The sequence below is a fragment of the Budorcas taxicolor genome, chromosome 5 (assembly GCF_023091745.1).
Source record: "Budorcas taxicolor isolate Tak-1 chromosome 5, Takin1.1, whole genome shotgun sequence".
Taxonomy (NCBI): Eukaryota; Metazoa; Chordata; class Mammalia; order Artiodactyla; family Bovidae; genus Budorcas; species Budorcas taxicolor.
Genome location: NC_068914.1, coordinates 160,739,114 through 160,766,730, shown reverse-complemented (window position 1 = coordinate 160,766,730; position 27,617 = coordinate 160,739,114). Strand labels below are relative to the sequence as shown.

The 27,617-nt window shown below is 56.1% G+C and overlaps 1 protein-coding gene across 1 annotated transcript in view; it reads right to left on the bottom strand.

The window, feature by feature from the left end:
• TBC1D22A (TBC1 domain family member 22A) overlaps positions 1-27,617 on the bottom strand; it is a 269,633-nt gene that overhangs the window by 80,335 nt on the left and 161,681 nt on the right. Inside the window, exons 9-10 of the mRNA XM_052639487.1 lie at positions 21,111-21,220; positions 1,654-1,729 (exon numbers count right to left, since the gene is read on the bottom strand). Of these exons, the coding sequence (XP_052495447.1) occupies positions 1,654-1,729; positions 21,111-21,220 (186 nt within the window). The remainder of the gene's footprint in view (positions 1-1,653; positions 1,730-21,110; positions 21,221-27,617) is intronic.

Here is a 27,617-nt window from a genome sequence, read left to right as displayed (position 1 = left end):
CTTAACCTGCTACCAAACAGAGCCTCCTCTGTCGTGAAGCACGGATCATTTAAACAGAACCACCGCAGGATGAAAACGCCCTCCTCAGAAGCCGCGGGAAAATAAGAATGGGGTTTACTGAAAAGCCCAGGCCTGGCTGGGGCTCCTTCGGTTGCTGTGGGTGCTCTTTTAAACAATCACCCAGTGAATCTCTGATGTGCTGCTTCTGAACCACAGCACCAGAGAAAATCGATTCAAGCACTTCCCAAACTGCGGCCCTGGAACAAATGAGCACTAACCACACGTTTCTAACCTCCACAGAAATGCAAAATCCACCTTCTCGGAGAAACAGGAGAGGAGCCACTGAGTGTAATTTATGGCTCCTGCAAGTCGTACTTCAAAGACCCAAATGAGGCTGGGGGGGTGGGGAGGTGGGGAGAGGTGTGCGCGGGGAGGTGGGGGCAGGTGTGGAGCTGCTGGCAGGGAAAAAAACCCAACAGCATCCAACAAAGATGTCCCCGCGAAGTTAGAACAAACGTACATAAATGCAGCTACATAAGCAAAAAAACTGTGCTGTGAATAGGTGGCTGCCAAGCAGCTAAATATATTGAATCAGATAAAGTATTATTGGAAGAACCATGCAGAACTTCATAATATGGAAATTAGGTAATAACCATTAGACACAGCTGAAAATCAGATTCAATCAAGGGACAGAGTGGAGTTGATAATTTGTATGACTCCGTTTTATAATGTCATTCGATCGTTTCCCAAAAAGAGCCTTTGTTGGGAAGAGGGGGACAGATACGCTGTCTACTGCTGAGGGTACAGCAAGGGCAAAGGGGATGTCCACACCCTTGGAAGGCGGCCCTGGAACGCAGGTGGCTTGTCTCTGCTTTGAGCAGAGTGCAACATCTCTGCAGATCTGGTGAAGTCACCCGTCGAGGTCATGCAGGGCTCGGGGTGACAGAGCCTGCCCCCCACTGGCACAGCGCTGCTAACCGCCTAGTGTCACAGGCCCACGCCCAGTTCTGCGTGGTATCACTCTGTTAACGCTCTGCTCATTAATTTAACAGACGCTCAGGAGGGTACGCTTGGAACGGGCCAGCATCATCTTTCAACGTTCACTTAATTAAACCCTGCTATTGCAATGTGACAGTCAGCACATCACAGGGGGAATTATTTTAAGGACGAAGGTAGAATGTATTTCAAAGCCCCCACTTACATATGAAAGCGTAATCGAAAGCGGCCGGCACACTCTATGATTTTTCTGTAATATTAAAGATGTTATTTTTCCGACTCGGTAATTAATTGGATTCAGTGGAGAAATTACGCCAGCATCCTTGATAGCAAAATGACGTGCAGAGGCAGGAACGCTGGGCCAGAGGCCGGCCATAAACAACCAGGCTGCCGCCGGATGGTGACAACCACCAGCCTTAATAAGAGTGAGGGCTGCCTGCTTCGAGGACGTGCTCATTACTTCCTGCGAAGGGACGGCGCTGAACTCTGACTATATCGCCTTCATAAAAGGAACGGGAGTGGCTCCAGCCCCAGCAACACCCGAGTGGCCCCGGAAGAAGGTGCAGCAGGGGTGGGGGTCCCAGGATAACTGGGTGAGCCTTCCACCCCCTCCTCCCCCGCCCCCCGGAAAGAGGGGCGCCCCGGACGCGGGCTCACCGTCAATGCGGCTCACGAGCTCTTCCAGCATCTTCACTTTCATCTGAATTCCGGGTTGGGCGAATGTATAGTTGTCCTGAGGGGAAAATAACAGGGAATATCATAGGCATGGAGGATAAAACCGGCTTTCCAAAGGGGAACAGGCAGTGGGGACGAAGGTGGACGGTTTGACAAGAGGACGAACTCACAAGGTGAGCAGCACACGAGCAGCCTCCTGGAGGCCGCGTCACACCCCCTGCGTGCAGGTGAGCCGGAGGTGAGCTCGGAGGTTCCCAAAGTCACCCTCCTGGGGAGTATTTACGGGGCATTTCTATGCCTAAAGGCAGAGATTTACATTTAAATGGAGTCCTCTGGAAGTTGCTCTGGCCAGCAGAAGGGCAGAGAGCACTCAGCACCGCAGGGGAGCTGATGGGAACACAGGACCTGCCCGGTGCTACCGGCGTCAGGCCTGCCATCGGAGGGCTGAGGACACGGTCACGGTGTGAGCACGGAGAGAACAGGGGGCTTCAGTCTCAGGCACTCAGGTGAAGAAGTCCATAAACTAAGACAGGAAAACCAGCACAGCCAGTGGGCAGCGGGGCAGGGGCTCCAGTCCAGCCGACCTGGAATGAGAGCCCAGCCCGATGCCTTAGATGCTGTGTGACGTTAGCGAGGAGCAGCACGTCTCCGGCTGCAGCTGCACCATCTGTAGCGGGACAATGACAACGCTGCCCATGGGGCTGCTCTGAGGCTTCACGGAGGCACTGTCACTGGCGGGCGCCAGGGCTTCGGGAACAGGAGGCCCGGTGCCGCCACTGCCACAACCGGAGAGCACATGTCGGCGGGAAGCCAGGTGGCACGTCGCACGTCCTGCCCCAGGGCACCCCGCAGGCCAGCCCTCAGGAGCCTCAGCCTGCACACAGGGACCGTTCTCAGGACGAGGCTTTCGGCTGCACTCCTGCAGTGACAGACTCGCACTCACTGGCTGCGGGAGGCGGGGTAGTGACCCCACAGAGTACCCAGGGCCTGATTCCCAGCAAGGTGGGGTGGGGGTGAAGGTTGCTAACCAACCAACTGGAACACGGGAAGTACCCAGGGTCACCCAGGTGGGCCCGGTATGGCCGGGCCCTCGGACATGGCGGCAGGAGAGTCAACATCAGGGAAGTGAGGATACCGGCCCCCACTTGGAGGACAGACGTAGGGGCCAGCAGACCAGCAAAGCAGGCTGGACAGAGGCCAGGGAGCAGCTCGTCCCTGGAGGCCCAGGAAGGACGTGGCCTGGCCCACACCTTGATCCATACCTTGACCCTGCCCCGGCCCCAGGCCCCAACCCCTGTCTGCATTCTGACCTCCAGGACTTGCTGTTGCTGTTCAAGCACTAAATGGCGTCCGACTCTTTGTGACCCCGTGGACTGCAGCACACCAGGCTCTTCCATCTTTCACCATCAGCCAGAGTTTGCTCAAACTCATGTCCATTGAGTCAGTGATGCCATCCAACTGTCTCATCCTCTGTTGCCCCTTCTCCTCCTGCCCCCAATCTTTCCCAGCATCAGGGTCTTTTCCAATGAGTCAGAGAAGGAAATGGCAACCCACTCCAGTACTCTTGCCTGGAAAACCCCATGGATGGAGGAGCCTGGCAGGCTGCAGTCCATGGGGTCTCGAAGAGTCGGACATGACTGAGCAACTTCACTTTCACTTTTCACTTTCCTGCATTGAAGAAGGAAATGGCAACCCACTGTTCTTGCCTGGAGAATCCCAGGGACAGAGAAGCCTGGTGGACCGCCGTCTACGGGATCACACAGAGTCGGACACGACTGAAGCGACTCAGCAGCAGCTCTTCATATTATGTGGCCGAAGCACTGGAGCTTCAGCTTCAGCATCAGTCCTTCCAGTGAACACTCAGGACTGATTTCTTTTAGGAGGGACTGGCTGGATCTCCTTGCAGTCCAAGGCACTCTCAAGAGTCTTCTCCAGCACCATAATTCAAAAGCACCAGCTCTTCGGCGCTCAGCCTTCTTCATGGTCCAACTCTCAGGTCCATACATGACTCCTGCACATGACCTCCATGACTGTGAAACGACAAACCCATGTGGTTGCAAGTCACAAGGCGCTGTGCCTGCGGGTCCTTGAATATGAGTGAGTCCTGTTGGTTCGGGGGGCGTGCGCTGGGCTGGTGCTGGGAGAGAATGGCTTGTCCCCGGGGAGACACGGGTGGAAGGGGATGGGGACGTGGGCACAGCAACCCTGCACCACCTGGCCCGGGGTCTGTGGCGGGTGTGGGGGGTGGGGAGGGCTCCCGGAGACACAGCCAGGAGAGGACGGCCATCACGCCTGCAGTGATGTCTGAGGCTGAGCAGTCAGGCGTGGCGCTCGGGATCCTGCACCGCCAGCACTCTCTGGGCTTAAAGTGCGTGTGCACACAAGCACGTGCACACATACACACAGGAACACACACAAGCATGTGTACACACACATGGACACAAAATGTGTGTGTGCACACAAGCACATGCACACACAGGCACACACACAAACAGGTGTACACACACACGGGCACAAAATGTGTGTGCACACAAGCATGTGCACACACAGAGGCACACACAAGCATGTGTACACACATGGACACCCACACATACACATGTGCACACAGACAAGGATGAGTACACACACACGGGCACATACACACACTCCTACACAGGTGCATACAGAAGCATATGTAAACACATGGGCACACACACTCATACACATGCACACACACACAGGTATGTGTACACACATAAGCACACACTCGTACACGTGCACACATGCACACTCATACACACATGCAGACACACAAGCATGAGTACACACACGGGTGCGCACACACACACACACACACACCCTTCCTGACGAGAGCAGGAGCCGCGGGCACTATGAGACAAAACTAAAAACGCCTACAAGGCAACCACCATCTTTTCCGCACGGAAATGGACAACGAGCGGACTCAGACCTAACTCCTGCTACGGTTTCTCCCGCGTGGATTTCAAGTGACAGGCCCTGGATCCCAGGCTGTCACGTCTCCACAAGGTCCCGCATGCGCTCTGTTCGGCTCCGCGCAGGGGGACACACTCCACGGGCCTGGAAGCATGTGCTTTGTAGATGGGGTGACAAGCTGGTGGGGTCTCACTACACTGAAGTCTGGGGAAGGGAGGGCTGTCACAGACCGGCGCTGAGTGGACAGGAGCGCTGGGCCCTGAAAGGCCTGCGCACGTCCCAGGGAGACCCCGGCCGTCCCCCCGGCAGAGACAGGCAGCAACACGCAGCCCGAGCTGTCTGTAGCTAAACATTCACAGGCAGAGGAATTCTGGTTTTGAACTTGAATTTGCCAGGGTTAGCCCTTAAAGACTTGATTTCTCTCCGGAACTTGGGCGACAGAGGAGATTTACACTTGAATTCGGGACATGCTGCGTAGCTGGAAGCTTCCATGCTGTCGTCTCACCTCACGGCAGCATCTCCGATGAGGCAGGGGAAGCAGTCAGGCTGGACGTATTTAAGGATGAGAAATAACCTAAGAGTGGTTTTGCAGCCTCAGGCAGAGGCCTTGCAGATGACTGCATTACTGTTCAGGTCTGACGAGCTCCAAAGCCATTGGGACCAGGCTCGGACGGCCCCTCCCCGCAGACCCAGGAAGATACTCAGAGGAGCGGGGTTTCCACTGGGGCTGGCCTGTCCCTAGGGGCAGTGGGCTCCAAGGGGGCACCATGTCCCTGGCTCAGTGGGAACCTAATGGTTATGAAGATAGCCAGCTGCAGGAGCTGGGGGCAGCAGCCCTCAAACCCTGGGCTGGGCTTCCAGGCAGAGGGTCCAGCCGGTGCCCCCTGTCTGTTCTCCGTCCCCAGAAACACTGGCCCCAAGAAGGCGACTGACCACCCGCGACTCCGAGAGTCGAGACCGCCAGCAGACCCAGCCCTCCGCCCAGCTCTCAGAACCGGCTGCTCCCCCAGGAAGGCTGCTCCCCTGCACGGCTCTGCCACACACAGGGGGCCTGCCCAGGCCCAGGGCCAGCTCCGACATGGAGGGTTAGGCTGAATGACCCCCAGATTCAGTCCACCGGTTTATTTGGCTCTCACACTAAGATAGGACTTCAAGCTTCTCATTTAGAAGAAATAAAAATTATTCTTTGGTCTCCATCTGCCACTATTTCGTTTTATTTCTCAATTTGTTCAAAACCCAGGGAGGGGAGATGAGTTTCTCTTGAAAATCCAAATAGTAAGAAAAGAATGACACCTGAGAGTCTTAAAAAAAAGAAAAAACCTGCATCAAGAAAGGTCCCAAGAGGACAGACAGATGAGGGCTCAGTGTCTGGGCTCAGGCAGGGTGGGGGGCGCGGGGGCAGAGAAGACCCGCCACAGGCCGGGCACAGGGGGTCAGCTGAGGGGTCCAAGCTGAGGACCGTGCCCCTCGGCAGCCAGGAAGCCTCTGAAGAACACACCAAGGACATTCCAGGGCCGGAGGCTGAGCCGGAGGGCGTGAGGTGCCCGCAGCCGCCTCCCAGGAGAGGCACCTGGCCCTGAGGCCGCCCAGCAGGCTCCTCCTGCCTTTGACGAGACCGAGGGTCCTTCCGGATGAAGGGGGGCACCGCCCCCAGCATCCCATCCACACCCCCGCCCTCGCCCGCACACATGCCCAGCACAGAACGTATCTGCTGAGAAACCTCAAGTCTCTTCAGGCAAAATAGGAAGCAAGTGAGAATACTCTGTATTTATACGAATATTCACAGTAATAATATGGATAACACTCCATGAAAAGAAACAGGCACACCTGCAAGCTGAGATTTGATTCTGGGTCTTTAAGGAATGATAGAAAAATATAGAAGACTTATTGCATGGAGGGAGGGAAGGAAGGAAGGTCTGAAGAAATGTAACAACCTTCTGGGAAGTGTTTTTACAGAAGGTAAAGTCCGAATCAGCAGGGAAAAAGAAATCAAAGCACGCACACTGGGCTCGCCTCACACTTCGGCAGTAATCAACAGCTCCTCAGAGGACAGGCGGACCAAATCCTTCTGAAGGAGCACCTTGGACAAGCGCAGAAGGTTCACTCGTGTTGGCTGAGGGGGAGGCCCCAGCACTCGGAGGACAGAGACCCCTCACCTCTGGGACAAGGGGCTGTGCCAGACCAGAGACGTGGGCCCGCAGTGCGTCCCAGAGCCCTTCCCGGCCAGTCTCTCTGCGGAAAGAGCCTTCTGAGGCTGAAAGCAACCCTGCCCCTCTCATGCTCCCTGGACCTGCGTCCGAACACCTCGTGACACCAGGCCCCATTTCAGGGCCCCTGTGAGCCAGTGAGTGCCGTGAAGGCATCAATCCACACAAGACCGGCCCAGGGTGGACGGGCGCTCCTCCCCGGTGCAGTACATCCATCCGAGGGCCTCCTGCACGGTGCAGAGAAGTAGGCCGGAGGCTGCCGTCCTGAGACTGGCCCGTGTGCAAGGTCAGCGCTCCCCCGGGGGGGGGGCCTGGGACCAGGCTTTCGGGTGCCCCACCTCTCCTGAACCAGTGAGAACGGCTTGCTGGCTGCCGCAGAGCACCGTGCCTTATGCTGAATGCCTGTTCTCCTGCTGGTCTGTGCCAGCAGAGGTGCCTGTGGCAACAGCTCCCAGCACAGGCCCCAGGCTTGGCGCCGCTCGCTCGCCGTGTTTTGACTTTGGCCGTGCTGGGTCTTACAGCGCACAGGCTTGGTCGCCCAGGCCATGTGAGGTCTTGCTTCCCGAACCAGGGATCGACCCGCATCCCCCGCCCTGGAGGGGAACCCCAGGGACGTCCCGGGTGTGGCGTTTCTCACAAGCTCCTGGGAGACGGGGCCAGCTCGTGGCTCGGGAGTTAAGCGTCTCCGGTGACTCCACAGGGACAGGACTCCTGGCAGCTTGCGCCTGGGTCCCTATGGGCCTTTTGCCTTGGCCTGTGCACCCCACACACATGCACTGTCAGGAATCGCGGCTGTTGTGCTGGAGTCCCAGAACCTGGGGGCAGTCCTGGGTCCCCAACACAGTCGGGCAGGAAAACAAACACGGGACTTGTATTCAGAGATGACGGTTTGGTCGTCAAGCAAACGTTCATCATGCAGGCCACGCAGACACACATGGGGGCTCACCATGACAGGGGGAGCCTTGAGGTCAGAGCACAGAACAGGTGCCTGACCCAAGAACACACTGAGAATGGGAGGCCTGGGCCGAGATGCAGAGAACAGGGGGCCCAGGCAGCCGTGGGCGGGCTGGGCTCACTCCAGGCAGGCAGCGAAGGCCAGTGTGGTGGGAGGGGCCCTGAGGAAGCCAGGCTTGATGGGAGCAGACCAGCCCAAGGCAGGAAGGCCACATGGGGAGCCAAGGGTGAGACCCCAGCAAAGCTACAGGATGAAGCGAACGACACAGAAAGGGCAGCCACCACAGTCAGGAGATGTGCGTCTGGAAAAGGTGAGCCTAACAGAAGAGGCCAGAGAGGACGCGAGACGCCAGCCACCTGACCGAAGACCCTGCCCAGTGATGACGGAAGCACCCTGCCGGAGACGCAGTCAACCCAGGCCGTCCAGACTGCGTCCCTTCAGCAAGCTGCACTGGCTGGCTGTGTGAACTTCAACGGAGGCCTTCTCGCTCATTGCTATTAGCTTGTTCCTTTCACAGGTCTGGCTGGCGCTGTGGGCAGCGGAAATCACGCTGAACCCTGAGCGTGTCGTCCATCACACCAGCTGTCCCTCCAAGCGGAGAGGCCGCGATTGCACGCACACCCTCCACACCCCTTCATGGTCTCTGGGGAGAGGGGAGGAGGAGGACGAGGACAGAGCTCCACGGCATGCTGCTCGGGAGGAAAGAAAGCGGAAGCCTGAGTTGCTCAGTCGTACCCAACTCTTTGTGACCCCATGGACTTTAGCCCACCAGGCTCCCTGTCCGTGGGATTTCCCAGGCAAGGATACTGGAGTGGGTTGCCATTCCCTTCTCCAGGGGATCTTTCCGACCCAGGGATCGAACTTGGCTCTCCTGCACTGGTAAAGAATCTGCCTGGATTCTTTACCAACTGAGCTACCTGGGAAGCCCTTCTCAAGTGGGAGGGCGCCACCAGCGAGCCTAATTTCTTTGATCTTTTATTTCCTCGTCTGTTACGTGGAGACGGGGAGCCTCCTTCACAAGGCACTGGGGGCGTACCTAAAAGAAGCTGGGCAGCGTCCACACCAAGTGTGAGCCCTTCTGCCCACCCGTCCCACAGGTTCCCTGGGGCCATCGGTCACGGGATGTGGTGCAGGCGGAAGGCTCCCCCAAGCCCTGGCAGAGCAGCTTGGTGCTCCCCCTGTAAACTGCTCAGAAAACGGGGACAAGCTGAACGCCTGCTTGGGGACACAGGCCGGCCAGCAACGGTAGCTGGCAAAACAGTATTTGAAGGGAGTCCAGGTAAGTTATTGACCTGAGCTGTAAGGAGTATCCACCAACAGGAGGGTGGGGAGAGGAGAGACTGCCAACAAGCTGGAGTGAAAACCAACGATAACAGGAAAGGCTCCCTGAGGGAAAGGGATCCTGGAACTGGGTGGTTCCAAGGAAATGACATTCCGGAAGAGGCAAAACCGTGGAGGTGGCGAGCAGACCACTGGCTGTCACGGGTTCCGGGAGAGGAAGGGATGAACGTGGGGAGGGCAGGGGATTTTTGGAGCAGTGACCTACTCTAGGCGACGCCGTAAGGGCGGATGTGCGGTGGTGGCGGTGCAGCCACCAAGTCGTGTCCGACTCTTCGCGACCCCAGGGACTGTAACCGCCAGGCTCCTCGGTCTATGGGACTTTCCAGACAAGAACACTGGAGGGGGTCGCCATTCCCTTCTCCGGGGGATCGTCCCAGCCCCGCGACTGAACTCAGGTCTCCTGCACTGCAGGCGGTGTCCTGCATTATAGGCAGATTCTCTATGGACAAGCCAGTAGGGAAGCCCCATAAGTCCTTATACACTTGGCCAAATCCACAGAACGTGCAGCACAGAGAGGGAACCCCAATATCAACCGTGGACTTTAGTTAATGGTAATATACCAACTGGAGAAGGCGACGGCGCCCCACTCCAGGACTCTCGCCTGGAAAATCCAATGGGCAGAGGGGCCTGGTGGGCTGCAGTCCACGGGGTCGTGAAGAGTCGGACACGACTGAGCAACTTCACTTTCACTTTCATGCATTGGAGAAGGAAATGGCAACCCACTCCAGTGTTCTTGCCTGGAGAATCCCAGGGACGGGGAGCCTGATGGGCTGCCGTCTATGGGGTCGCACAGAGTCAGACACGACTGAAGCGACTCAGCAGCAGCAGCAGTATACCAATAACAGCTCATCAGTTAGAACAAACCCACCGCACTAAAGCAAGATGTTAATAACAGGAGCAAGTGTGTGTCTCTGTGGAGGTAACAGCAGAGTATATCAAACTCTGTACTTTCTGCTCAGTACTTCTGAAAACAGTTCTACAAGACAGACTCCATTAATTTAAAAAGTATGCAATGCATCCAGAAGAAAGCAGGAAAAAGGGAGGAAAGAAGGTGAAATGGATAGAAAATAAATAGCAAAACAGCAGCCTAAGCTGCTGCTAAGTCACTTCAGTCGTGTCCGACTCTGTGTGGCCCGAGACAAGGCTCCCCCGTCCCTGGGATTCTCTAGGCAAGAACACTGGAGTGGGTTGCCACTTCCTTCTCCAATGCATGAAAGGGAAAAGTGAAAGTGAAGTCGCTCAGTCGTGTCCGACTCCTAACGACCCCATGGACTGCAGCCTACCAGGCTCCTCCGCCCATGGCATTTTCCAGGTAAGAGTACCGGAGTGGGTTGCCATCAGCCTAAACTCCAGCCATATAAATAATTCCATGAATGTCCATGAACTAAACACACACTAAAAGGACAGGAAAGCAAAATCCAACTATAAGCTATCCACAAGAAATGCACTTTAAATAAGATGATACAGATTAAAAGCAAAGAGATGGAAAAAGACAAACCCAGGGAATACTAATCCTAAGGAAGACAGGATCCCTATTTTAATATCAGGTGAACTGGACTCAGGACAGAAGAAATACCAGAAAAAGAGGAATATTTCATAACAATAAACACACAAACTCACCAAGAAAGCATAATCATTCTACATGTGTATTCTAAAAATGCTCTCATCACTTCCATTCAACATTGTACTTGAGGCCCTTGACAAAGGAATAAGGCAAGAAGAGAAAATAAAAGTCATACATATTAATAGAAAGAAGTAAAATTCTGTTTATCTGCAGGTGACACCCTTGTGCACTTAAAAAATCCTAAGGCATCCACCAAAAAGCTCCTGGAACTAATAAGTAAATTCAGCAAGATCACCAGAAGCAAGGTGCAGTATATTACATTTTCCAAAAGTGGCCACACAGTATCTCTCATCCCAAATGTTCTTTAATGATGTGATCAGGCCACACCTGTATCAAGAGATGAAGCCTAATTTCCCTCCCTTTGAATCTGGGTGGGCTTATGCAACGTACACCTTGCTTTCTGAAAGTCTTACCGGGTGTCGTGAACCATCACATCAGAAGTTCGACTTTCCCGAGGCCGCCGTGCCATGAGGACGTTAAGCCACACAGGGAGGCCACAAGCGGGCCACTCAACTACAGTCTCAGTCCTGGGGTCACCAAGCCCGGGCAACACACACGTAGAAGAGTGAGACTGCAGCTGATTCCAGTCCCCAGGCAACAACCTGTGCCAGCCTTCAAGGCATCCCACATGGGTGCCAGGCACCGTGGTGCACAGGCAGCAGCTCGAAGTACAACTGAAACCCTGACCCGCAGAGTCTGCAAGTGAGACAAAACACATGCTTTAGTCAGCAAGTTTTGGAGTAATCTGTTATACAATAGGAACTGGACAACGGTCAGTTTACAAAACTCAACTGTATTTGTATAAACCATCAATAAAAACTTAAGAAATTTACAAAGAAAGCTATACTATTTAAAGGACTATCAAAAATAAAAACCTATCTAGAAATAAATTTAAGAAAAGATCAGAAAAACCTATACACTGAAAAGTACAAAATGTTTATGAGGGTAAGTTAAAAAACATTTAAATAAATTCTAAAATATGTCATGCTTATGGACTAGAATAAAACAATGTGGCTAATACTGTTACTTCTGGGAAAACTAACACACAGATTCAAAATATAATCCCATTCACAAATCCCAGGCCCTAAGACTTTTTCCAAGGCTTTTTTGGTAGGAAATGGCTAATGACAAACTTTACATAAAAATTCAAAGAACTAAAAATACTCAACACAATTTTTTTAAAAAAGAACAGACTAGGAAGACTTACCCTACCCAACTCCAAGGAAAGCCAGAGGTTAGGACAGTGTGCCCTAGCATTAACACTCCATCAACAGACAGCACTGAAGAACTGATGCATTTGACTGTGGTGTTGGAGAAGACTCTTGAGAGTCTCTTAGACAGCAAGGAGATACAACCAGTCCATCCTAAAGGAAATCGGTCCTGAATATTCATTGGAAGGACTGATGCTGAAGCTGAAGCTCCAATACTTTGGCCACCTGATGCAAAGAGCTGACCCACTGGAAAAGACCCTGATGCTGGGAAAGATTGAGGGCAGGAGGAGAAGGGGACGCCAGAGGACGAGACGGCTGGATGGCATCACCGACTCAATGGACGTGAGTGTGAGCAAGCTCCAGGAGATGGTGAAGGACAGGGGAGCCTGGAGTGCTGCAGTCCGGGGGTCATGAAGAACCGGACACGGCTGAGCAACTGAACAACAGCTCCTCGCATCGGGCGGCCGAAGCTGACCACAGCCTTATCACAGCGAGGGGGCTTCCCTAACTCAGTGCAGCTATAAGCTGTGCTGTGCGGGGCCACTCAAGACGGATAGGTCGCAGCAGTTCTGACAAAACATGGTCCACTGGAGGAAGAAATGGAAACCACTTCAGTATTCCTGCCGTAAGAACCCCATGAACAGCATGAAAAGGCAACCTAATTCCCTCATACCTGGCAAACTCCCTTTCCTCTGGGAACAAAAAGCGCCTCCACGTTCTGCCCACCACCCATGGGGGTCACTCCAGGACCTTGTTTCAGACATGTAAGGTCCCCCACCCATTAAACCACTGCTGTCTCTGTCACTGACTCTGGGCTTTTCTTTGGTCTTGAAGCTGGCCAAACACAGGGCCTTGTAGGCCTGTGGGGTACAGCCCAACAGTATAGATAAATACACACACACATACACACACACAGGACTGCTCTCCAGCATAAATAAAAGCAGGGACACGCGAAGCTGGTGCGGACGTGGAGCAGCCAGACCGCGCTTCTGACGGGTGTGTGGAGTAGCACAGCCAACCTGGGGGAAAGGCCCGAGTGGTTTTCATGGAACTTGGCATAGCTCTGCACCATGACCCAGCAAGTCCTCTCCTAGCAACCCACCCAAGAGAGACCACACACACCAACCAAAGGGTGTGCACACGAGCGTTCGAGGAAGCCCCTTCCCTAGCAGACAAAGAGAAGCAGCAGCCTCGGCTTCCACCGCTGCAGGATGTTTAGACAGACTGATAGGTTCGCATGGCGCAGCGCTGCTTCGTAATTAACAGGAATGAAATATTCATCCAGGCAACAACGTGGATTTCACTGTTTTCGATGCTACTGTAGATGAAATTTTTTCTTAATCTTCTTTTTAAATTGGCACGCAATAATTCATTCTTAATGAATCTCCCACTGCAGCCCACAAGCCCACACATTCCTGTCTATTCAATAAGCCTTTCTAAAACGTTGCCAGCAGCCCTCACTCTTCTCGACTACAGCTCTCAGGTCACGTCTCCGAGCCTGACGCATCAGAGAGGAGAGAGCAGAGCCTCCCGTGGACCAGACTCTCTGGCCATTCGCCGTCCACTCACGGGCTGGGTGCAAGCCCGGCTCTCCATCCCCCTCCTGCCGCTCCGCTGCCCCTTCCAGGTGGGGACGCCTGACGTGAACAACAGAAGCCAGGTGGGGGCCACGTGGGTGTCCTCTCCACCACTTTCCCAAGCAGCAGACCGGCCCTCTGTCCTCTGTCCTTGGAGCTTGGTGGGGAGTGAAAACAGATCAAGGTCCTGGCTCCTTCTGAGGGTCCTCGGGCCTCTCTCCCTGTTGGAACAGAACCTTCTCGAGGGGCTCTCTGTGCAGGCTCTGGGTCCTGGGGTGCGCTGTGCCTATTCTCTCCTGGGATAACTCACCGCAGCGAGCTCACCCCCGCCCTCCCCATCCCCTCCGGTCCCCCGACACAGGTCTGGTCAACCCTGGCCTTCCTTTGCCAGGCACTAGAGCACCAGGCTGCCAGCCTTTTCTCTGACAAGTAAGCTCCGAGATAAAACAGTTACTTTCCCCAATATTCTCATCACCTCCACGCCAGCAACCAGTTCTTAGAACTGAGTGATTCTTCCCCAAGGAAAGAAAATGTAAGTGACTAATTATAAAAGGCAACGGTTCCTTTCTACTCCAAGAGGCCGTCCTGCTAAGTAATGAATCTGAGAGTGATGGTCTGACTGCGGGGCGGGCAGGTATGGAAGCCGTAATTCAGGAGGTGAAAGCTCCCGGCAGCCCTGGCGCGCGGCGTTAGTGAAATGAGAAGTCTGGCGAAGGCCCAAGAATAATCCCCAAGCAGGCCGGGGCGGGTGCCGCCGGCCTGGGCTGGGGACCCGACCCGCTGCACCCCGGGGCAGGCAGGCGGGGCTGCTGCACGGGCCCTCCGGCAGCTTCCTCCTGGTAAGTTCAGGGGAACACCCCTTCCCCACCCTAAAACTCAAGGACTGCGTCCAGTCATCCTGTCCTAAGGCGGTCCTTCGCAGAGACACAGCTGTCAGCCGGACCTGCTCAGACTGCTGTCGGTGAGCTAAACGAAAACCATCCCCAAAGGCAGCGTCACAAGGACACAACCCCTGAAACCCCTGGAAGAAATAACGGCCCAGCTTTTTTCCCGGCCTCACGGCTCATGCCATCTTCACTCCCCAACAGAGAGCCCTTGGCCGCAGGAGTCCTAACTGCTGGATCGCCAGGGAATTCCCCTAGCAAATTATTTTTAGAAGTTAGCTCTCAGAAGGCTTCCCTGATGGCTGAGTGGTGAGGAATCCAGCTGCCAAGGCCAGAGGGATGGGTTCAGTCCCTGAAATGGGAAGACCCCAGTGCTGGGGGTTTAGGAGCAGCTGAGCCCCTGTGCTCTGCAGTCATGGAGCGGCCGCTGCTGGGCCCACGGGTCCCGACAACCGAAGCGCTCGCACCCAGGGGCCCGCGCTCCGAGACACGGGGAGGCCACCGCAACAAGAAGCCGCAGCTAGAGACTGGCCCCCACTCACTGCCACTACAGAAAAGCCCGGCAGCAGCAGAGAGACCCAGCAGAGTCAAAAGTAGAAAAGTTTAAAAATAAATAAAGGTGCAGATTTAGGTTACAAAAGGCACATCTCTGGCTGCAGACCTGACATGGCGCCTGAGGAACACTGACCTCGTGTGAGACCCGAGTGTGGCCCCGCTGTGCCAACGGAACAGCAAATCCCAGGCCAGGGCCACCCACCCCACACTCCCAACGTCCCAGATGGGCAACAACTCACGGTGCCGGGAAACGGGGGGCAGGAAGAGCCACTGCCCCGGGACCCCGGGACCCCGGGCACGGCTCCCTGGGGCACAGCCCGGCCGACACCCCCCGTGCAGCATTGGCTTCGTCCTGCACTTCTCCCATGTGAGCTCACCCTGGGGTGTCTCCGAGAGAGCACCCTCCCTGCGGGCAGTGGCCCTCACGGTGCTCAGCCAACCACTGGGCTCCCTGGGGCCCTTTCCAGTGGCCGGTGAGGCCCAAACTGTGTCCATGGTGATACCGTGGTGATACCACGCCCTGTGGGCGTGGGCTGCGAGGCTCTGCCATCAGGGCTGGCAGGTGAAAGCGCTGGCACGTGGCACGGACAAGCCGGCCCCACCAACCATACCCTTAGTGCCACGCGTTCATGGCTTGAAAAAGGCCATTTCCTTAGAGGACGTCGCGGCCGGCACAGGAAAGGGTTCTAATCTTACGACCAGCACTATGAACAGCTCCTCAGTATTAGGTGGAAAAACGGGAAGAACACGTGAAGCCACCGAGTGCGTGCCTGCTTAGTCGCTCAGTCGGGTCCGACTCTTCGCGACCCCATGGACGGTAGCCCCCCAGGCGCCTCTGTCCATGGGACTCTCCAGGCAAGAATCCCGGAGTGGGTTGCCCCGCCCTCCTCCAGGGCACCTTCCCCACCGAGGGATGGAACCCGCGTCTCCTGTCTGTCTCCTGCCTCGGCAGGCAGGTTCTTTCCCACTAGCGACAGCTGGGGAACAAGGCTCTCAAGACGCGCACCCAAAATGTTAAACTTCTTCCAGAAAAGCAGCTGCTGCAACTCTTTGAGCTGAGAGCAGTACTGGATGCGTTTTTTCAAGAAACATCATTGATATTTGAAAGAACGACTGACAGGCAAACTCATTATTCAGACTCGGGTATCGGGCAGACGTTTCCTCAAAAGTGAACAAACTCAGCCCGTCACTTCACGGGAAACAATTCACAGCATTTGTTGCCAATAATAATATTTGAGCTTTGAAACCAGAATTCAAATTTTGGAGAACCCTGACCCACCATCTGAGCGTGATGGTTCTTTATAAGGCGGTAGCACTAAAAAAGGGGACTTAAAAAAAAAACAACTTTTTTTTTTTGCTGTGGACCATTTTTGGTCTTTATTGAACCTGCTACAATACTGCTTCTGTTTTACGTTTCAGTGTTCTGGCTTGAGGCATGTGGGATCTTACCTCCCAGACCAGGGATCGAACTGGACCGGGGATTGAACTGGAGCCCTCTGCTTTGGGAGGCGAAATCTTAACCCCTAGACCACCAGGGAAGTCCCAAAGGTGAGTCTTTGATACGATTCGATGAAACGTGCTGTTCAGAATATCAGCATACCTCAGGCGCCCCGCACGCTCCAGTGACCAACGTCTGACGTTACAGGACCACACGTGGGAAGAGATCTGCTCCAAGCGCAAGACGGGCACGTGGGTCTGCTGTGATGAGCACAGATGTTCACTAGCATGGCTTCACAGTCACACTGCAAGTGGCCTCTAGGAAGCTACCATCTCTTAGGCCGTGGTACAGTACTGAAGGGAAGGCATCCGGTCATCCAGAGGGCTATTACGGAACTTCTCCCTTTCGCAACTACATAGCTACGGGAGTCTGGGTTTTCATCACATACTTCAACAACAACAAAAATACATATTACAACAAGCTGACTGCAGAAACACAGATGAGAATTCAGCCGTCTTCCATCAAGGCACATAAAAGTCAAACCATGCCTCTCTTCTCATTAAACATTTTTGTTTTGGTAAATATTCATTTATCTTAAAACGTTTTACTTATAACAGCATAGAATGGGGAGAAGGCAATGGCACCCCACTCCAGTACTCTTGCCTGGAAAATCCCATGAATGGAGGAGCCTGGTGGTCTGCAGTCCATGGGGTCGCTAAGAGTCAGACAGGACTGAGCGACTTCCCTTTCACTTTTCACTTTCATGCACTGCAGAAGGAAATGGCAACCCACTCCAGAGTTCTTGCCTGGAGAATCCCAGGGACGGGGGAGCCTGGTGGGCTGCCGTCTATGGGGTCGCACAGAGTCGAACATGACTGACGCGACTCAGCAGCAGCAGCAGCAGCAGCACAGAATGGATTCTTGTTGCTAAAGCGAATCACTGACCGGCTCTGCATCATCTGGTGGAGCTCTAACTGGCAGGTACGGGCAGAGTCAGCCCCACTAGTAGGAGCTGCTTGACTCCCACTAGTAGGAACAGCAGGCGGCCCTGAGACACAGAGCGGAGACCTCACTGCAGAACCACTGTTTCTGACGGCACCTGGACTTCCGGGGGAGGCTCTTCGTCTGATCTTTACACCTCGCTAGGCACTGATGCCTGGCCTCCTGGCACCAGCGCGTCTGATGACCCCTCTGCAGTCCCCTGTCGGCTCGAGGTTCCTGTGCACTTTAGGGAGCCACACCCAGCACCAAGCATTCGTGGAGGAGGGGTGGAGGCTTGCCCTTTCCTAGTTTGCACCGAGGCTGGGCCCAGGGCCTCCTCTCCCAGCTCCCCGCCGCCGTGAACCAGCGGGGGAGGGACCCACAGCACCCAGTGCTGGGTCTGCAGGTGCCAGGTGCCTGCATGCCCTGGCCCCATGCAGCAGCGTCTCATACCCAGGCCCCAGGGGAGCCCGAAACACAGCTTCTCCATCTAGGCTATTGGAGGGCAAGAGTGTGAACAGATGTGCGCTGTTCTGCAGAACTTCCCCCAGCAAAACGGAACTCATCGCCACTTATCTCAGCTGGGGAAGGCCATCCAGCAAGCTTCAGGGCAGGGGTGTGGGTCTAACATGCACCTGCTCGAGGGCGAGCAGCTCTGCCCTGTGTGCTGCTTGCGAGGCTGAACTGCCACCTGGGAGCACCGACGGGCTGGAGACGCTGCGCACTCGCCGGGGTCACCTCTTCCCTGTCACCCCTCCAGCCGCACGATGCTGCCCTGGCCTTCCCTGCAAGGAGACTCTGACCCCCTCCCTGAAGCCTCTGGCAACAAGGTGGACCGCCATCACACGATATAAACCTGAACTTCATCAAGTACAGGGATCAATGCATGAAGACCAGGCTGAGGGTTGTACTCAACAAAATCAAAGTGAGTTTCTCAATGGTCCTCAACCAGGGACTGATGTGATGGAAAGGGTGCTTGAGGACAGCGCCCTACAAGTTTCGAGAAGCATGGAGAGGACAGACGTGCGACCAGGAGCAGGCACCTTGCTAAGGCGCAAGAGCAGCCAGGCCCAAGGGCCGCTGACTTGCTAGCCCGTTTTCCCTCTTAACCATAAGAGGATAGCCTCTTAAGCACCGTAGCCTCATGGTGCCTGGTCAAAGGCTAAGCGGTGTCCAACTCTTTGCGACTTCATGAACTGCAGCCCGCCAGGCTCCTCTGTCTGTGAGATTCTCTAGGCAGGCATACTGCAGCAGGTTGCCACTTCCTTCTTGAGGGGATCTTCCAGACCCAGGGATCGAACCTGTGTCTCCTGCATTGGCAGGCAGATTCTTTCCCACTGCTCCACCTGGGACGCCCTCACAGCCCCACACTCAACCAGTGATAAGTGGTGACGGCACCTGCCCACAGTGAGAAGTAGCCTGGGGAGCTCACACGGGGTCGCCAGGGACGGCCTCATCTAAGGGAATCACAAAGAGCCCCCAAAACCCCCAGATGCCCGTAGCAGGCCTCCCTGAACCCTTGTACACCAGAGGATCACATGGAATCAATTGCAACCACTTGCAACCACGTGACACAAAGACGGATGGCTGCTGCCGGCCTCACGTCTGCTGTATACACACACACACACACACACACACACACACACACACGTGTGTGTGTGCCAGAGAAACATTATGCCTTCCACGCAGCACCCTTGTCAAGAAACCCTTTCATCAGACAAGAAATCTCGGGTGAAAAATGAAAAGCCAGCATCGATTTCAATGTACAGCTGATTTTATTTACAAATAGAAGCCAGATAATCTTGTATTTAAATGGCAGAAGTTCCATCACTCATGATCAGAGAAGTGACATTTGAAATTTATAAAGTTTCACACTACGATTCAATCTCTTTTCCAAGGAGGAAAAGAGTCTGAAGTTTGGAAAGAAAGACTAAAAAATACGAGAATAGTATCAGAGTGGGGAAATGATGAATTGATGCTGGGGCTGAAATACGTCTCCAGCAGGCACATTTCTCTTTACAAGATACAAAATGCATCCCCAGGCAACCTGATGGGCCCTCAGATACGAGGTTCCTGTTGTCCAACTCCAGGAAGGGCTTCTGCTTTCTCTGTCAATTCCTAGGTTAACAAGGGGAACGGGGATCCACAGGGTTTTCTTCAAGAGAATTGTCGTGGCTGATTTACGTGCATTAAACCCAAGGGCCTCAATCTTTTGTTGCCTGTTGTTTAGTCACTGAGTTGTGTCCGACTCTTTGTGACCCCATGGACTGCAGCACACCAGGCCTCCCTGTCCTTCACTGTCTCCTGGAGCTTGCTCACATTCATGTCCATTGAGTCGGTGATGCCATCCAACCATCTCAGCCTCTGTCGTCCCCTTCTCCTCCTGCCCTCAGTCTTTCCCAGCATCAGGGTCTTTTCCAATGAGTCAGCTCTTGGCGTCGGTCTTTAGATGACATCTTAGAAAAGCCTCACTTGGACCACTTCAAATCAAGCAGCTGAGCTGAGGCCTCTCCAGCCAGTGGCGTCAGGAACACCTGCTGTGACATGAGCTCCGGAAAAGCTTGTGGGGGACGCTGGTGACAAGCGCATCGCCACGCCCTGTCCTCTCACTCCCGGTGGAAGGACCTGCTTCACCTGGGACAGAGGGGTCCTGGCGGAACCCAAGCCCCCTGCACAGTCTCCGGCCCGGGGTGGCTATCTTTGTAGCAGACCGTCCTCAAGTGAGTGACCAGAACGAACCTCAGACCAAAGCCCTGCCCCAGGCTTTCCCTCCAGGTCCCACTCTGCCCCCGTTCGTGTTCCCAAAGCAGTTTAATGCCTGGTAACACAGTGCTCACACGCCTCTCCCTCCATCCCCAGAGTGGGCGTGACACCAGGCACCAGGCGGGCGTCTGAGAAGGCTGTGCGGGCACCGGCTGAGCGGGCACCGGCTGAGCCAAACGGGGCCTGCAGCTGGCTTGGGGGCCGGCCGGCTTCCTCGGCCGCCTCCTGCCGCACACGGGGCCCCAGCCGCCTTCTGCCCATGACCTGCCGACTGTATCCTCCCCAGGCACCCGCGGAAGAGCCTCCCCGCTGACGCGTGGGGGTGCAGGGCTCCATCAAACCGCCAGGCCCTGGGGGACTGGCTCCTCCAGGAAAACCCCAGCCAGTGGCCCAGCTGGCCGAGGGTCGAGCAGAGCCCCACCCACAGGGGCCCCGTCAACGGGGGCAGGACGCCCTCCGGCTCTCAGCTCCCTCTGGGACCCAGCACCACGTCCTAGGGTGCCAAGGTCCCTGAGCTGAGGATGGCAGGGTGGTGGGGCCAGCCACCCACACGCCCCACGTCACTCTAAATCCGATGCCCTTTAAGGGGCAGGCTCCTCTGAACTCAGTTCCGTGGATAGTGAAACAGCTTGCCACGACGGCCTGTGCTACGGGCAGAACCTCACAGTCACCGGCTGCAGCAGAGAGGGAGGTGGGCCTAGTGGGGATCGGACTCTGCAGGGGAGGGGTCTCTCCGAGCTTATACCGTGCCCCTCACGGACTCTGAGGGGGGGCCTGGTCCCTCTGAGCCTGCACCGTGCCCCCCACGGGCTCTGAAGGGGGGCCTGGTCCCTCTGAGCCTGCACCGTGCCCCCCAGGCGCTCCAGGGGCCCGTGCGCAACCCCAGACAGACACACGCACGCTCAGCAGCAAAGTCGGGGCTTCAGAAGGCTTGCGCAGCCGTGGCGGTGGCGGGACCCGGGCAGGGCTCACCTGGATGCCGTCCAGCAGCCGGCTCATGCACCAGTACGTGTCGGCCTCCACGTTGCGCAGTGCATCCTCGGGCACCCGGGAGATGTTGGCGGAGTCCGCCTCCTCGTCATCTGCAGGGCGGGGGAGTGGGAAACAGGGAGCCGTCAGGTCTTGGGAGGACGTGCGCTCTGCTCACAGGAACACCACCCCCCCAGGATCCCCCTCCTTCCCACTTCTCTCGCTCTAACTAGACAACTTGTCTTCCACCTCATCACTTAACAGGCCTCAATTTTAATACCTAATTAGTTGCAGATAATTAATATTCTGAATCCTCTCCAATTAATTAACATAATTAATATATTGTAAATCATTGCTTCTTGGGCATTTCACATCCTAAGAGGGGATCTAAAATATATTACTTATACCTAACTGACATCGGAGCTTTTCCATAATGTTTTAAAAAAACTCTGCTTCTAATGTATTCACAAATTCACTTAGTAATAAGCCCTTTAAAAACCTGCTTCCAAGGTGAGACTTTCCAAAACCACATACTGCTACGCTGTGAGCAGACACCAAGACAGCAAAAACACAGATGTGTTTGAAAAGAAGAACAGGCAATGGCGCTCTAAGTAGTTTCTTCCTTTGAGTACAAAAATCTAATGAGAAAACATAACTTTAAAGTTTCAAAATGCAAAACAGATACCTCATTGGAATGGCTTATCAGACATCTGAAGAAATTGATTTTAGATCCTTAGAAAAATTGCCACCATCCAGCATAACACTCATAAATGTTTAAAAAATTGTGTCTCCTATTTCTAAAATTTTATATACTTTGGTTGTATTTTGCAAATATGCATGGCATCCTTGCAATGAAAATGTCCTTTAAGAAAAGAAACATTTCAGCCTGGAATATACTTAGAAAGCTTTAAGTGGATAAAAATGACAGTAAATATAATAATGGCAACTGCTAACGTGTACTGAGTGATTATTATATATGCCAGGCACTCTGTCGCATCCCTGGGAAGATGGGGTGCAGAGAAGCAACAAGCCAGCCTGGAAATGAGGGGGGGTCACAGCGTGGACCCATGTCTGTCCCCACGCCTTGGCCAGGCCTCTGCACTCAGGCACGCCTCGCACCTGACCCGGCCGGACTCCCCCGCGTGAGAGGCCTCCCGCTCTGTTCTCTGTTCACAGCAGAAGGAAGAAAGTAAAACCAGGGCGGGCGTTTCCAGGCCGGCAGCCCACAGGAGAGCCGACTGGCTGGGCCCTCAGGAGCCCAGACAGGCTGCCACGGCCCCAACACGCGCACACCCCTCCAGGCACAGCCTCACGGCCGTGTACGCCACACAGCACCTCTGGCTCCAAGTCCCTGCAGCCCCCTGGGAGCACGTGTGTCCTTCTGTGCGAAGGAAAGCAGCTCTCAGCCCTTCCTTCATCTGCTCCCTCACGCACTCAACAGGTCTTTGTCGGTTTGGTCTGAAGCGTTCTTTTATTGAGATATAATTCAATTAGAGTGTACAATTCAGGGGGTCTTAGGACCTTCATGGGCTTAGGTAGCGTCGCCACTAACTAACTTCAGAATGTTCTCATCACCCCCCAAACACAGCCTGAGCCCAGCAGCAGCCCCTCCCAGCCCCAGGGGCCCCAGGCAGCGTCCCGTCTGCCCCACGGACGTGCCTGTGTGGCCATCTCAGGCCAGTGGACACAGGCCACGCGGCCTGTCCTGTCTGGTGGTCCTCACTGCACACGAGGCTTCCGGGAGTGACAGTCTTCCCTCTTTCTATGGCAGAACGACCTCCCACTGCACGCATGGGCCACGCCCTGTTTATCACCCCTCCTTGGTGGGCACTCCCCACGCCCCTACACTCCAGACCCTTGGGCGCAGAGATGAGGAGGAACCAACGCCCCCAAGGAGCTGGCGGATTAAAGGGGGAAACAACTTCAGAAATGGAAAACAGCAGACGTGGGGGGCTGTCTGTTCACAGCCAGGCCCCAGCGGGCAGACTCACGCGGCCCACCCTCCCCTCCGACGCGGGACTAGGGTGAAGCGTGCTTTGAGGCCGGCTCTGGGCTCCCTCCCAGCCCAAGGTGCCCATGAACCTGCCCCCCGGAGGCTGCAGGCCTCACTCTGCCCCCAGGCCGGCCCGGCCAAGCACCTGCCCTCGGAACTCTGTCTGGGAGGCCCATGTGCCCACGGGCACCGAGCACCCCGGGGACAGAGCCTGCCTGGCTCCACGCATGGCCTCTTCTCCGCTGGTTGACAGGCGGGAAGCCACGTTCCCCTCAGGGCTTCCTGCACTGCGCTGTCCGAGTCGCAGGCACCGGGTTGTGCCCAGCATGACGCCCTTCCTGCTTCAAGACTGAGATCACAGACAGGAGTGGAAGTGCCCTCTTTGGGGCACAGACTTCCTTGCTGGGAAAACGACTTGGGCAGGATCAACTTGGCGTCCCCTGAACCAGAGCAGAGCCGACCACTGTCCAGTCTCAGGGCACAGGGTCTACAAGAGCCCGAGGGCTCCTTGGGAGTGTCTTTCCTCCACGTCCTCGCTTTCAAGGGTCTCCAGACCACTGAGCTACAGGGCCTCAGCCCTCTCCAGGTCACAGAGGAGGTGGGGGCACCCAGGCCAGGACGGCCAGGAGCGGGCACCTGTGGGAGGCAGGTGGGCGCCTCAGCGAATGTTCTTGGTCTGTTCAGCGGGCGTATCATTTGATCCCAGGAAATGTCGGCGGCCTCTGCCAGGCGTCACTCCCGGCGACAGGCCATTTGTTCCTCTCTGACGTAACGAAGTACTGGCATTTAACTCAGACAGCCCCCACGCCACTCTGTCTTCCGCAGGTCGAGAGAATCGGAATGACCCCTGCTGCCAGAATGAGATAAATACCCCTCTGCCAGAGAAGGTGCCCCCGGCACGGCAGAGCCCTGGGAACAGCGCAGAACCTTCCAGAAGCCCCGGGGCTGGGACTGCAGTCGGAGTCGAGGGACAGAGCAGAAACCACGGCAGCTGCCCTGGCGGGGGGCACAGGGGGCACTGGCGGTACCAGGGGGTGCGGCTGGACCGGGCACCGACAGAAGAGCAGGCGCAGCAAGGCCCTGCCTGACAGAGGCGCGCTCACGCCACGGGGCGGGCGCCAGCTCTCGGGGCCAGGCTCCCTGACCCCAGGGTGCACACCTGCCCCCGGAGCCTGCCCGCTGCCCTTACAGTCCGCGGGGAGGTGGGGCAGGGGGGCAAGGGGTCTGCGCCTCAGGCCAGCGGGACTCGGTGTCGGCAGAGAGGCCGAGGCCAAGGAGACGGGACACGGAGGGGAGGCGTCCTGGCCACCGGCCCAGGTTCAGGGGAAGAGGCAGGACCCAGAGGGCAGAGCCGATGAACTCACAGGGACAGGAGGGCAGACACCCGACCGGTGCGGGCGGGTGTGAGGCCTGCACAGCTGCACGGCAGCAGGCGTGTCCGAGCAGCGGCTCCCGGTGCCGCCCTGGGCCGTGTGGACATCCTGACCCAGCCTGTGAAGACGCTGCAGGCGAGGGGAGTGAGGGGCTCGGGGCCCCGAGGGTGGAGGGGGACCCCACACAGCCGGCCCAGCTCCAGGCAGGGCTGACCCCTCCCACCACCCTGGGAGCCGGGACACCCAGGGCCACGGTGGACTCTGCAAAACGGCGTTTGTGACGAACACGCTGCTTAAAATGACAGAATGTGAACCAAACGGTTCATCAAAACCCGGACTAGACTCCACGTCTTACTTTTATCTTCTAATCACAAATGGACATTAACGCCGGCGTGAGCAAGGCGGTCTCGAGGCTGCACCCAGCCCTCCTCCCCAGCTTGTCCGCACACCTCGCTTCGGGGCCAGGCCTGTATCCCGGGGACACCAAGCTGGGGAAAGATCTCCAGCCCCACGGAGCCCTCAGAGTGCCGGGGGCAAGTGCACCGGCCAACGCCAGGGAGGCGCCAAAGGCGCTGATGCCACGGTCCCGGGCGGAAGGCCCGCAGGCCCGAGGCGACCACAGCGAACACAGAGGCGCACAACGGGGAAGACAGACACGTAATAAAAACAGTCTCGCTAGCCACCTGAGACCACAGAAAAGCTTTGGGGCGGGTTTGCATAAATTTTTGAAAATGCTGTCTGGCCGTCTGATTGTTTAAAAAGCAATTTGAAAAACAACCCCCATCTTTATCAACAGCTCCACTCATACGGAAAACTCCAGAACTGCAGGTCAGACATGACACAAGAACACGGCTTAGACGGTGCCGCAGAGAACCCGGGAGGCCCCGCGCGTGACTGGGGGGGCAGGAACCGACCGCTGTTTTCCACAGAAAGGTGCAGGGAAAGAAGACAGCATCTGCTTTCGCAGTGCACTTATTTAGCGGCGGGGCGGGGATGCTGTTTTTAAGCCACTGGGAGAGTCTAACTAAAAGTCTGCCTTTCCCACAGACAAACAGCCCTGGAGCGAAAGTTCCCCACGGTGGTGGTCCTGCCCTTGAAAATCGTGAGAGGCTTCCGGGGTGTTTGGGGGTCAGAAGGATTAGGGTGAGGGGATCCGCTGGCTTTCAGAGCGGGGGCACCAGCCATCCTCTGCCAGACACAGGAAACAGTTAGAGAAACGGAAGAGACGGGGCCTTGTACGGAGAAAACCACACAGGGATATAAGGGCTGCTTTGACACACCCAAAAATCCGTCTTGGGTAAATAAAGAGCAGGATTCTCCCGTGCACATTTCCGTGTCCAGAAGAAAGAAAAGGTGAGTGGGAAAAGAAAAGGCAGGGTGAGGAGCTCGAAGTCCTGGGAAACCATGACGAGGAGGCCGTCACGACAGCCGCCACCACCGACAGACAGACGGACGCACAGGCGGACAGAGGGTTTTTCCTGCGTTTCCATGGCGTGTCCTCTGTGCCGGGGTCCGTTTCACGGGAAGACGCCCACCAGGGAGAACACTCCACCCAGCAGACGCGGGGCCCGCGGGCAGGGAAGGCGCCGGGCAGAGCAGAGCCGGAGTTGGGGCTCGTCTGCTGGGCATCGTGGCCACGCTGGGCCAGGTGAGGGGGCCAGGGCCTCTGACCCCACGCGGACAAGAGGGAAGAGCCCTGGTCGCTAGCCTCCTGGCACAGCGACAACTCGGGAGAGGCAGGGCTTCCTGCAGAAGACCAGCAGCCCCCCTCCTCTCCTCCATCGCAGCCCCCCTCCTCTCCTCCATCGGATGGAAAGACGGCCAGTCCCTGCACAAGCTCCCTAAGCTGCGGTCTCCTGGGCGGGAACCCCCACGCCTCCCTCTGCCCCCAGGAGACCCCAGCAAGGCTGGGGACACAGGCTGGAGCCTCACTCATGGGGATGGGGACCAGGAGGCTCACAGTGGGCTTCCGCACGAGGTAAACGCAACAGGGTGGCCTGCCAACCAGAAAGGGGAGACAGCTCACAGGTAAACACCGCCAGGACGCTCGCGGATCCAAGGACGCGGACCACCCACGCAGGCTAGAGGGCGGCCTCCCGCACCACAAGCTTCAGGAGGAGAGCCGGGCCTGCTGGGGACCAGCGAGGGCAGCTAAGGGGGCAACGGGGCCGTTATGACCACGTCCATCACCCACCGCGCTTGAGCCCTGCCTGCGATGAGCCTCTTCACCTAATCGGGAGCTTAACTGGCGATCAGAAACACGCCCTTCTCTATCAGCAAGCTGGAGCCACTCTGCGGTCTAATCTTCCGCATCCCTTGACCTGGGAGATTTAAATTTGAAACGCTGACACTCTGGTGATGGAGACTCCAGCACTTAATTACATAGGTTTGGGCTCCAATGTAGGGGAAAAGTCCTGCTTTGGCGAGAGAGGCGTCTCAAGACCATAAATTCACGAAAACTCCTTGGCCCGGCACAAATGATGAACGTGATGATCAGACTGGCTGAGCAGTAGGAATGTTTAATTCTAGCCTAAGTAATATAAAAGCAGCTCAGGGTTACAGCCCCCAGGCCGTCAAGAGCTTCCAATTCTGCGACAGAGTTGAAGACCCAGAGCCCTCGGCCGTGGGCAGACGAGGACCACGGGTCAAGGACAAAACGAGGGTGACGAGCTCCCTCAGGGTCAGGCAGGCCGACACCATTCGGCCACGTCGGACGATCCACCTCCTGGCCCTGACAGGGACCCTGATGGCAAGGATCCGCCTCTCACCACCAGCGGGGCTCCGTTCCCATCCCCTCGCGCCCCTGCACACCCCCGTCACGGGTCTCCAGCCTCGCGGAGCTGCAGCCCTGGCAGAAGGCACGGCTCTGGGGGACAGGACACGGCGGGGGCGGGCGGTGGGCAGCTGCAGGTCTCTTCCTGGAAAAACGCGGTATCTGACCCCAGGGGCAAGGCCTCTGGGACACTTGGGAGAAGGACAAGGTTGGTGTGGGCGCCGAGGTCAAGCGTGAAGGGAAACTTCGGTATCCTTGGTGACTCTTGCTTTTATAATGCCGTTTTGACAAAAAGCACAACGTTTAATCTCACAGCATTCTTTTGGCTTGATGGGCTCTTTGATTTTTTTTCCCCATAATGCTGTGAGTAG